The sequence below is a fragment of the Ambystoma mexicanum genome, chromosome 11, assembly GCF_040938575.1.
Source record: "Ambystoma mexicanum isolate Mex_15411 chromosome 11, UKY_AmexF1_1, whole genome shotgun sequence".
In the NCBI taxonomy this organism is placed as follows: Eukaryota; Metazoa; Chordata; class Amphibia; order Caudata; family Ambystomatidae; genus Ambystoma; species Ambystoma mexicanum.
In genome coordinates, this window is record NC_090934.1 from 539,727,688 (window position 1) to 539,740,296 (window position 12,609).

The 12,609-nt window shown below is 45.8% G+C and overlaps 1 protein-coding gene across 3 annotated transcripts in view; it reads right to left on the minus strand.

Moving 5' to 3' along the window:
* The window catches only part of LDLRAD3 (low density lipoprotein receptor class A domain containing 3), a 942,778-nt gene that overhangs the window by 408,114 nt on the left and 522,055 nt on the right, over positions 1–12,609 (minus strand). For all 3 annotated transcript variants that reach the window (XM_069623357.1, XM_069623356.1, XM_069623355.1), the window contains exon 3: positions 11,886–12,011. In XM_069623357.1, coding sequence (XP_069479458.1) covers positions 11,886–12,011 — 126 coding nt within the window. The remainder of the gene's footprint in view (positions 1–11,885; positions 12,012–12,609) is intronic.

The window sequence follows — 12,609 nt, forward strand, 5'->3', positions numbered from 1 at the left end:
CTCTGCTGCAAAGCACCCAGACCGATCTAATGCTTTTAAGGAGCCAGAGGCACTCTGTTTTCTGTTGAATATTTTAAAAAGCTACTGGATGGATGTACCCCAAAACAGTCCTGGAAATCAAGTCAATGCTTTGTGCCCAAATTAGTTCTTATTTGGTCCAAATCTGCCAAGCAGTTTTCACGCTATACCTGATCAAAAACGACATCTTTTCTCTATAGAAAAACAAATGGCAGTAGGTGGAAAACTGTGTTATCTTAATAACATTTTAATTTTGTGATGGATTGTTCCCAAAATGTCCAGTTTAGTGGGGCTCTTGAGAAACTGATTTTGGAAAATTGCATCCAAATCCATCCAGCAAGTGAAAGGTTATTAGCCTCGCTCAGCCTCTCTGCTGTAAATAGCACCATGGCCGATATAATGGTTTTAAGGAGCAGGGGGCACCCGCTTCTCTATCAAATATTTTTAAAACTACTGGACAGCAGTTTGCATACTACGGCTGTTAAAAGAACTGCACTTTTTCTCTATGGAAAAATGAATGGGGTGAAAACTGAAACAGTGGTGTTTTGTTTTTGTAATAACTTTTACATTTTATCTTGTATTCTTGCCAGAATGTGCAGTTCGGGGGGTGCCTTGACAAACCTTTTGTTTTGCAAATTTCATCAAAATCCATGGAGCAAGTGAAATATTATTAGCAATAGAATTGTGGCAAACACTGATGCTTTTTCATTTTTTAAAAGCCTGTCAACCTCTCTGATGCATTCTGGGACACAAATATAGCTATAATAATGGAATAATTCGGCAACCCCTTCTCCGCTGAAATATTTCAACAACTATTGGATGGAATAACCCCAGACCGCTCCCGGAAATTGAGTCAATGCTTCGTGCCCAATTTGTTTTGTACCTGCTCCAATTCCATCCGGCGTTTGTTTGCTTTGCGCTGCTTTGACTTTTTCCTCTATGGGAAAATTAATGGGAAACAGTCCACAAAACAGTGTTTTAACATTTCTAAAATAACTGGGCAGGCTTGGGGAGACTCTGAATGGCTAGTTACTGGTTGCCAGTATTCACTCTCATCTATTAAACAGGCAACTGGCTGGAGGCCATTATGGCAGGCAACAGCCCTGGGTCCTTGGTGATCTGTGGTGTTGTAGTCATCTTACATTATATTATTTGGTGCCTTGGCTAGACTGCGTATGAAGGGTGTCACATCTGCAAGGTGGCATGCCAGCAGTGTTGATGTCTTTGCGTTTGATCGGGAGTGTCTTGGTAATCTTCCATCAATTTAGGTTGTCTGCTCATGCTAGAATGGGTGTACCAGGGGTCATCACTAAACGGGCTGGCTGGAAGGCTGTCAAAGCTGCAAGGTGGAATTTTTGTCTTGGCACTCGTTATTCAAATCATTTTGTGATGTCTTATTTTCTTTGCTGCTGCCCAGTTGGCATACACAGCCCAGCTCGGGTGCATCCCACTATCCATGACCACCAGGTCCATCCTGCTGACGATTTGCTGGAGGGGAATGGGGTTGCACTGGAACAAATATATTGGTGTAGTGATAGGAATTTGTGTTCCTGACAGCCAAATGTCGTATGAAAACACTTAATGGGCAATCAGTTGGTACAGGTTGGGGAGGAAATCCTACTTCAGAAAACGTGGAATCATAGTGCCCAGGTGAATGTTTTGTCTTCTGTTCCTGACATTACATGGTCCGGAATAACCCACAGACTGAGTTAGAGGGGTACCGTTCTCCCAAGGTGTTAAGGGGATCCGTGACACGTTCATAGATAAGGTGGTGAATTGGGAAGGGTCATATATCCTCAGACCATTTCAGTACCTTTATTGCATCTACAGTGAAGTATGTACCTCCGCTTGATATGGATGCTGGATGTACGATCATGAACATGTGCTATATGTTAGAGAGGACTTGTACTTTCTGGTGTTATTAGGATAATCTGGCATCTGTACAATCCTTCCCTGGGAGAAAGGTCTGGGGAACAGGCATTGGATGAGAAGAGGGGGGACATTCAGCATTTAAAAGAATATATGTACACAACTAGGTGGCCAGTCCAGAGTAAAATCACAAGAATGTGATGCCGTTTGACAGATCACCTGCAAGATAACTATTGCTTAATAAAGCAAGCCGCTGCCGATTTCTGCCACTGGCTGTGTGGTCATGATCACCTTATTTCAGAGCACTCTGGAGTCTGGCTGGAGAGGGGTAGAGAGGTTGGGGAGATTGGCTATGATATGTTTGGTGTGTAGCTGTGGTTGCAGGCAGTAGGTGTTCTGTATGTGGCATTGACAGGCAGAAGGCTGGTGTGTGTTGCTGCTGCTAAGGGTTCTGTCTTTGTTATCATGCCATATTGCGCTCCCATAGTAAGGCTTTGGGGTAACGGCTGTGCCCACTGTGCTACATTAGTACAGTTGTCCTCTTCAAGACTAGTGCTTCACTATTGCTGTCAGGCCCAGCTCTCGCCCAGAAAAGTGTTACGCCATGGCTCTCAGGCCATACACATTCACAGAGTAGGACTGTGTGGTTCAGGGCAGGCCCTGCTCTCTCCAGACAAACAACTCTGCAGTTTCTGGTAGAACTTGTGCTATTACAGAGTAGGACTGTGGGGTAGTTGGCAATCCTTGTTCTCTTGCAGCTTCAAATGTAAATAATCTTGTACACTAATAGGGGTGGACTGGAAACCAAAAGAGGACCAGGAAATTATTTTCAAAGTGGCCCCATATAACACATTTTCAGCAATCTCAACCCTTTTCCCATGGGAATATTTGCAAATACCATACAAAAGAGACCTAGGGTGCTGGGGCCTACCAGCAAATCTCCAGAGTTCCCTACAGGCCACTTCACCCATGCATACTAAGCTAGTTACAACTGTAGTGGTCATGCAATAAGGAGGGTTTTCTGCAGGTTTCCCAATTATTCCCCACCCCAGGCTGCCATCTGAGGAGAAAAGGAGTGTGGAATTGGGAGTAGCTACAGTCAAACTAAACATGAATTAATGGTAAATCGCAGGCTTAAGCTTGAATTTGTGTAGTCTGAAATGTGCTGACCCGAGCTGTGTGTGGGGCAAGGAGGAGTAAGCCACTACTAGGGTGTAAAACGCTAGAAGTGACTACAGCTGGGTGGCAAAATATTGATTCTCCATACAAAGTAGTTTTAGTAGGTGTGTGAGAATGTGATGGGCTGAAGATGTGCTCAAGCATTCCCTTTAAGCATGGAGGTTTGTTTGGGTATTTGGAAGGATAACGCCCCCAAATTCAACAACAGTAGGTTAATGCAGAGACTTCATATCCTTAGGCTGTGTGAGAAATCGGAGGTTTTTCTCCCAGGTAGACCTCAGGAGTCCCTTATTCAGGTGGCAAGGGAAGGGTTGGTACCCTCAGATCCCAACCCTGGGGACAGATGAGCGAGGGAGGATCATCTGGGTAGGGAGACCCGGGAGTATGTTTGGGGAAATGCCCCAGGTAAGACGCAGTATTGTACCGAAAGAGGAGAGGACGACGAGATATCGAAGGCCTTTATAGGCTGTAATACATCTACCCCCTTCCTTACATCAAACCCCTGCTAAATGTAACAAATCCACTAGAATCCTAACCTCAGTTACATCCAGAAACCACCTCTGAATCCCTGATTTTCACCATCTTACCCGAATACTCCCCGTTATTCTCTTTGCCATCCCTCTGATTATCATTTCCTACATTCCCAACCTGCTCAGAAAAAACACCGTTCCCACAAACCCCCTTGTTTATCTCATGATCATAATCCCGATTGCTCACGTTTTCTGAAACAAACATCTTCCCACAATACCAAGGAAAACAACAGACTCATTCCAGATCTGTTCACTTGACATGTCCCAACCTAAGGGTAAGGCAGTTGACCAAAATAACACACACCTGACAGCCCTTTCCCTTCCCCACAGGGATAAAAGGTGGAGTATGAGAGCACTGGAAGAGCAAGGCAGACTGCACAATGTAAGGGCTAACTCAGCACAGCAGTTAAAGAGGAGGCGAAAGACAGCGAATAACGGGAGTTTGTCACAAGGACCTTGCCCTTTCTGATCCAGGTCTGTGAAACCTCTGCAGTCAGAAACATAAGACCGCGAAAAAAGGCCAGCGTGTGTTGCATCAGATGTCTACAGTACGCGAGTCCCTCCTCACTTGTTCAGTGGTACCAACCTTGACTCGAAGAAGAAAGACAAGTGGTTCATCACAGCTGGTTGAGCAGCAAGTTGATAAGAAACCTATGAATTGAATTAAAAGTAGCAAGAGCTGATTTGAATTTTGAAAGGCGCTATAGAGAGAAGAGGGGGAAAACCTGTAAAAGAGGCGACCAGCACCACGTGGTTGCTCGCGCAGGATTACCTGATGACGAGAGACTACCATAACCAGAAGGCCTTGGGAAAAGGCGAAGAGAGGTCCAAGTGGTCAAACTGGGGTCTTGTTAAATCCTCTGTACCCTCCAAGTCTTTGACTGACCAATGATTGTGAAAGAAAGGGAAATTAATACTGCATGGTGAAAACTAATACAATAACTGTTTATCAAAAGTTGTCCACAGTGAACAGAGTGAAGGGATGCTAACCACGGTTAAAAGTTGGCAAGAATGAACCCGGCAGAGGGATGCTAATGAGTTTTAAAAGTTGGCAACAGTGAACCCGGAGGAGGGATGCTGACAAGAAGGGGTGAAGTCTGAAGTCCCATAGGGAACTGTCTGTAAAAGTTGGCGAGAGTGAACCCGACAGAGAGAAGCCACAAATCAGAGGTGAAGCTTGAAGAACATTAGGACATTAAGACCCGTGAAAGTAAGAAGCATTGGGAGACCAGGGGAAGTGAATGGTCCCCCTTGTCAAGTGGATCCGAGCCCGGTCGAGGGAGATCAAAGGGTGAAAAGTCCTCACCAAAAGTCCATTGAGAAAGGAACTTTTTGTTTGTTTGTTTGTTGTTGACTACATCAGGCCCTCGAAGGCAAGAGACTTTTTTTTAAAAGAGACTTATGCATCAAAGAACCTGATAGCTGGATCAGAAATGTGATGTCCCGTGCTGAAAACGTCGGGAAGGGAGACCCCTGGCAATCACATGCTGATGTATTATTTGTGAACACTTTTTTCTTTACTGACCCCTTATCACACACTCTTTCTATAATAATTAGTTGTAAGGAATTTGCAATAAGATTTTCTTAGTATAAGCCCTTTTATTTTGACACAACGCCACAAAGTCTGCCTTATTTTTCATTTGATGGTCGACACTTGCTCCCAGCTTAGATTTAGGTTTAGATTAAGCGTTTTTCCAACACCCTTTAACTGTGATCACTTGTGTCTATCTTTACTGTTGCCACCAATAGATCCTTAAAGCTGCCAGTGAGGATGCACTCAAGAGGGTATACAAGTAGAAAGGCTAGCATGAAGGGTCGGAGAGGAAGAGAGAAAGGAGAGCACAAGGAATAGATCGGCCTCAAATCTGCATGCAAAACCTGCTTCACCAGAGTAGGAAAAGAGACTCACCCTTGGGAATGAGGAGTGATCAGAGAAGTTAGGGTTGGAGAAGTCCGAAAAAGTTAAGAGTCCAGATGGATTTTGAAGAGAGAAGTGAACTTACTTTAGACTAAAATGCCCTACTTGGCTACTTCTATGCACATTCAGACCAAGGAGCTGTACCAAAATGTCCAACATAGATAGGTACACAGAAGCAAAAATTAAATCCTTGGCAATGACACCACCTAACAACCACACAATTTGAAACATACTGCCAAACTATGCAACAGAGCCCGTTCTTCTATGGGCACCTACCCGCTGAACATCTACAAAGTGATCCTCACAAATGAAACATCAGCAATCCACTTTAGTAAAGTGATGAACAGCTCACTCACAAAAAAAAATGACTGCCTTTGTGAAACAGCTGCTAAAACACACCACTGGAAATGCAGAAGGCCCCTCCAATTGCTTAAATATCTCAAATATGCTGGACCCAGCCAGCATTCAGGAAAGCTACATATACAGCCAAATGTATTAGCATGTAGAGACCAATAACCTACTAGGTCACTCACAAGTCAGTTTGAACACATGAAAGGCACCAAATTGGCACTGGTTTCCATCTGGGGAGACTCCAAAATGTCCTCAGACGAAAACACCACCATGGCACTCACACTCCTTGACAGCCTAGGGGTCTTCAACACTGTCAACCATAATCAGAAGACTAGAAGAAACTGGATTTTATAACACCCCTTTACAAAAGATGAGATTCTTCCTAGCTGACATTACATAAATCATGTGGCTTCACCCATTCACTCAATACCAGCTGAACGTAACTTGTGGAGTTCCTCAAGGATCAAGCCTTTCACCTCTCCTCTTCAACATCTATACGGCCCCACTAATGAAAATCAAAAAACTATTTATTGCAACCACTTGTTACAACTATGCAGACAACACTTAAGTCATATACAAAATAACTGGCAAGGAAAACTCCAGCCCCACCTCCAGCAACTGTCTCACCTAAGTAAGGAGACGGCAACAGACAAACTCAACCCAGACAAAAAAGAAATGATCAGTATCACCAAACACTGCCCCTGAAACACCTCTACCATGGTTCCTGGAAATGGGTAACTGCCCATAGAACATCTAAAGTGATCAATAATTTCGCAACACTGATGGACAATAGTCTCATGTTGGACCCCCAAGTCAACGGATAGTCAAAAAGTGCTTCGACCATCTATGCTCAATCAGACGGCTTATACCCTAACTCACTTTGTCACACAGAATGTTGCCTGCATTTCTTTCGTTCTCTTAAGAATTGATTATGACAAAAGGCATTTATCTTGGCATGCCAGGGTACCTCACAAAAAACTATAATAGATCCAAAACACAGCGGCTACTCTGTCAGACAAAACAAGAGGAAACGCATAATACCATCTATTAGAGCATTGCAATGGCTACCAAGGGTGCACCTCAATTATATAGACAAATGGACGAACCGCAGAACCTGCTGTAGATATACAAACACCAGAGTACTAAAAATGATTCGTGGCATCATGAGTAGGACACAAGTAGAACTAATCAAGAAATAGGAACGTGGGGGTGATTGCTAAGAGAGTGAAGAGGCTGGGGGAACACAAAACAGGCAGCATCAAGCAGCGTGTGTATGTTAGCCCACTTATAGTGCTAAACTGCCATGAATGTGGCCTTGCACTGCTGAGAGACCATCCGAAAACTACACTGATGAACATAACTGGGTTTCCACTAGACCGTAGTCTGAAGCATAGCATGTACTGCATTCATAATGACAGAGTTATTAGAACATTAAGAGACTGCCCAATGGCTGTCCAGTCATTTTAGCAATAGGCTAGAGGGACACATGGTGTTTCGGGTTGTAGTATACTTTGTGAGGCCAAATCTGTGGCTAGTGTTGGTTGCGTGAGTGTTTGAAATGGCGAGTGAGACCAAGGAGATGTTTGCGTTTACTGCAGAACCCTGTACTCTCCAGACAAAGGCTGTGTAGATACTTGCAGTGCCCTCTGCTCTTAGCCTACAGTTGTGTGGTTGCTGGCAGGCCCCCTGCTCTCCAGACTAGGACTGTGTGTTTGGTATCAGGTCCTGCACTCTCCAGACTAGTGTTTTGTGGTTGCTGGCATGCTCTGTGCTCTTCCACACTAGAGCCGTGTGATTGTTGGAAGATCCGATGTGCCCCGGAATAGGGATGTATGGTTGCTAGCCAGACCTGCATGCTTATATACTCGAGCTGTGTGGTTTCACATCAGAATGGAATGTGTGGTAGTTGTCAAGTGCCAGGTCCTTAGTGCTCTGGCCTGAGCTGTGAGATTGTTAGCAGGTCCTGCACTCTCCAGATGACGGTGTCTGGTTGTTAGTGAGCCTTGTACCTTTCATCCTATGGCTGTCTGGGTCCTGACATGTCCTGGGTTCTTCCAGGAGACATCTGTGTGGTTGCTGGCAGTTCCTATGTTCCCATGTTCTCCAGACATGCGATGTGTGGTTGCTGGCAGGCCCCATGCTCTACATGCTTGATCTATGTGGTTGCTGACAGGCCGTATCCTCTGTTATCTAGCAGGACCTGTACTCTCCAGATGATGTTCTCCGACTGCTATTGAGCCTTCTGCACTCCAGACGATGGCTCTACGGTCCCCGACAGATTCTGGGTTCTTCCAGACTACATCTGTGTGGTTGCTGGCAGTTCCTATGTTCTGCAGACATGGGATGTGTAGTTGCTGGCAGTCTATGTTCTCCATGCTTGAGCTATCTGGTTGCTGACAGGCCGTATCCTCTGTTATCTAGCAGGTCCTGCACTCTCCAGATGATGGTGTCTGGTTGCTAGTAAGCCTTGTGCTCTCCAGACGATGGCTGTGCAGTTCCTAACAGATTCTGGGTTCTTCCAGACTACATCTGTGTGGTTGCTGGCAGTTCCTATGTTCTCCATGCTTGAGTTATGTGGTTGCTGGCAGGCCGTATCCTCTCTTATGTTATCTAGACCGGTTGTCGGCATATCCCTTACTCTACAGACTTGTGCAGCGCTGTGTTTTCATGGCATGTGCCATCCCGATTAGGGCTGTGTGTTTGCTGCAAGATCCATCTCTCCTGGATGTGCCCTCTAAGGAAACCAAATATTATATGCAAGACAAAACATTCTATTGAATAAAATTGCTTTTCCATACTTTCGTTAAAAGTGGTTTCAAAGCGCATACAGAAGAACTCCTAATCCACAAGAGAACAAAGATTGTACATCTCCACTTAGGGAACAAATCTCTCAGATTAGTAATTACTTTTGGAAATTCTGTGGAATGTGTAGGGTATTCAGAGAACATTAAATGTGGGCCACATCCCACAACTTTAGCACTGAAATCCTTGAATGAGAGCCTTCTTACTTAAAATGTACAATGTGCTCTGTCCTCTTTTTAGTTTAGTTTTGGCTATTCTGTGGTGCTTAAGTGCCACCTATAAGCAAAAACTATTGCAGTAGAGTAGCAATAGGAGGGAGATGAGATTTGAAGGGAGATATTGTGGGTGGTGGTAGTGTATTTTAATTGCGATCTACATACCCCAGCGGGAAGTGTGCCACAAAACTATCAAAACTATCAAGGACCACATTGACTCCCTGGCTCCTGCCCTGGCTGATTTCTGCAATCCCTTGTTCGCCAAAGGAGTCTTCCCATCCTCCCTGAAGCACTCCCTTGTGCACTCCCCTCCTTAAGAAACCCTCTGCCGACCCCTCCCGCCCGGCTAACTATCGCCAAATCTCCATCTCTCCCTTCCTGGGCAAGATCCTGGAGAAACTGGCCATCTCCCAGCTTAATCTCCACACTGAATCTGTTGGTTGTCTTCACGACCATCAGTCTAGCTTCAGAGCTGCCAGAAGCATGGAAACTGCTCTCCTGAACATCCGTGAAGATCTGCTTTCCAACCTTGACTCTAACACCCCCTGTGTCCTCATCTTGCTTGACCTCTCTTCTGCCTTCGATACTGTCAACCGTCTCCGTGATAACCTGGGTATCACTGGTCAGGCTCTGGCGTGGCTGACCTCTTTCCTCTCCGAACGACCCTCCCAGGTCCAACTTGGGTCCTTCCTCTCCGATATCTTTTTCTCTGCCTGTGGTGTCCCCCAGGGATCTAACCTCTCTCCCTGGCTGTTTAACCAATACCTGGCACTCCTAGCCCACCGCATCGCCGCTCTCTGCCCCAATTTTCTGTGCTATGCGGGCGATACCCAGCTCATTTTCAGGCTACCCTCTGCCTCCTCTTCTCCATCACCTTCCCTCATTTCTGACTGTCTGACTGCTATCCAGGAGTGGTGTGCCACCAATGACCTCTGCCTTAATGCCAGCAAGACTGAGATTTTACTCATTGGCACACCCACTCCCTCCTTCCCTGCAGCTCTCTGGCCGGCCTCTCTTGGCCCTCTTCCTGTTCCCACCTGCAAGGCTAAAAACCTTGGGGTCACCTTTGACTCCACACTCTCCTTCTCTCCTCACATCTCCGACGTCTCTAAGAAGTCACACTACCAGCTACACCTCCTCAGAGGTATTCTTCCTTTCCTCTCCTTCCCCCAGAAGCTCATTGTCTCCAGAGCCCTGGTTCTCTCTAGACTGGACTATTGTAACAGCTTCTATCTAAATCGGCCTTCTTCTACTCTCTGCCCTCTGCAACTTATCCAGAACAGGACTGCAAGAATTGTCCTTGGCCTCAAGCCCAGGGATCGTATCTCTCCAGGACTGAAATCTCTGCACTGGCTCCCAGTGGGTGCGAGGATTAAGTTAAAAACCGTCTGCATCGTCCACAAGGCCTTCTGGGGCCTGGGGCCGCAATACCTTCAACTCTCTCTTCCCAAATATCTTCCTACTTGAGCTCTTCGCTCATCCGCCTCCAACTCCCTCAGGGTCAGTCGCTTTTCCAAGCAAAGAGTTGTTCGTAGATCTCTCTCTTCGGCAGGGGCCTCCCTCTGGAACAGCCTTTCTGCCTCCCTGAAACTTGAGGAGAACCATCTCCGGTTCCGGAAGCACCTCAAAACCTCCCTCTTTGCTTCTGCTTTCTCTCCCCCTCTCCCCTGCTAAATTCCTGGCTGAAACTGTACTTTGAAACTGAACTGGCCACCGTTCTGATCTCGGGCCCTAGCCCTGCAAATTGCACACCTGCACTGCCTCCCTGGCAACCCCCGCACTGGGGACTGGTGTTCTGTATCCCTACAGTCCTCCTACCAGCACTTATGTTTGCGCTTACCTGCACTTGCCACCATCTGGCCGTTCTATTATCTTATTTATTCTACTATCCCATGTACTGCACTTTCCCCTCTCCCATCCCCCCGCACTTATCCCTTTCCCCCTTCCCATGCACTTGTGCGATCTGAATGACACCTGCCCTAGTAAGATCATTGTCTGCCTCGATCTGTTGCCCCCTCCCTTGCCTCGTCGCGCCTCGAAACACTTGTGTATAGGTGCATTACAAATGCCATATCATATCATATATCATATCAAAGAAGAGAGTTGGAAAGAGGCTGATGCACAACAGTGGAATGGCTTCCCTTTGGGGAGATACAGAGAGGCAGGGTGGCAGGGAAGGCGGGGGTAAGGCAAGTATGTGGAGATCGGGAATAGGGTGGGGTTAAACTGTGGTGTGCTAATGCAGGAGTGCCTCCCCCAGCCCAAAAGTGGAATGGTGGAGAGGGTTGGGGAGAGAAGAGAGCAGACTTGCAGGGGGCAGACATCGTCAGGTGGTTCTCTGCAACATTGCTCTTTTGGGAGTGACCTTCACCTACATACGGCTATTTATGTACCTACCCATTTACTGCTGTGCATGGCCATGGTACTCCATGTGGCTATTCCCATCTACAGCCTGCTCCTCCCACCCAAAACACATCCTCATGTGATCTCTGAGCTAGCTCTAACAAGCAATAACATCAAACATTGTGCTGTATTGGGTCTGTCAGTGTTATTTCAAAGCAGCCTTCTGACAGTTAATGGCTTAAATGCAGCTGCAAGTGTGATAATGGTGCAATAAAAATGTCTTCACCAAACATATCTTCAGCCACCTGATTTATAAGGAGTAGGTGTGGCTTCGCACCAGTCCCTTGTAATGAAGTTCTGTTAAAAACTAGCATTGGCAAAGCCAACAATTTAAGCTTATGTATCAGTATTACACAGGCATTTGCCAGGCACTGCTATCATATGTTTAGGTACTCACACCATTTTCCAAATATTGCCATCTTATGGCCAGGTGATACACAGCGATTCTAGTGATTTCCCAAGTCTACACAAAAGCTTTGCCAATGCACGTTTAGAGTCCATATTTTTCGACGCCTGTTGTGAATATGATGCAGAGTAGGACAAGAGCTATTCAAGACATAAGTAATGCAAAGATAGGGGAACGACAAAGGTATCACTTACTGCAGTTATCCTCGTCGCTGCCATCGGGGCAGTCTTCAAAGCCGTTGCATTGGAATCGGCCAACGATGCAATGGATGCCACTGGCGCAAGGGAAGAAGGTGGGCCCACACATGGACTTCACTTTGGCTGCAAGAGAAGAAGACCAGGAATGAGCCATGTCTCCCACGATGGAGAAAATCTGAAACACTTGTGTATAGGCGCGTTATAAATGCCATATCATATCATATCATATCAAGGATAAACCTAGAACGAGGAGTGGTCCTAGAAGACTGGCTGGTGCAATATTTCCAGGGACAAGAGCAACGCACCAAACTACAGCTATCTCTCCCTAGCAAGTTTCCAAAGCTGCATTAATTAAAACTGGATGTTTCAACAGTCAGGACCAATATACATTTCAGAAACACCACAATCATCATGTACAAAAGTAATAGTGGGTGGCGCCTTGACCAGTAGCTTTAGGCCAAATACAAATAGGAAATTAGCCACTAAAATGTAATCCTGGAGAGAGATATTGGAATTACTATTTGCAGCTAAATAACTCCTCTGGAAGTCTGCCATTGTTCATTTGAGGGCCCTTCCTGCATTAAGTAAACATGGGGACACATTCCAACACTGCACCTCACAGTAGACACCATAACAGTAGAAAATAAAACTGAAAATGACATCTCTATCTCAGCCCATCTATCCCATGTTCAGTTATATTGGCTACTGTGTATTGCAATGA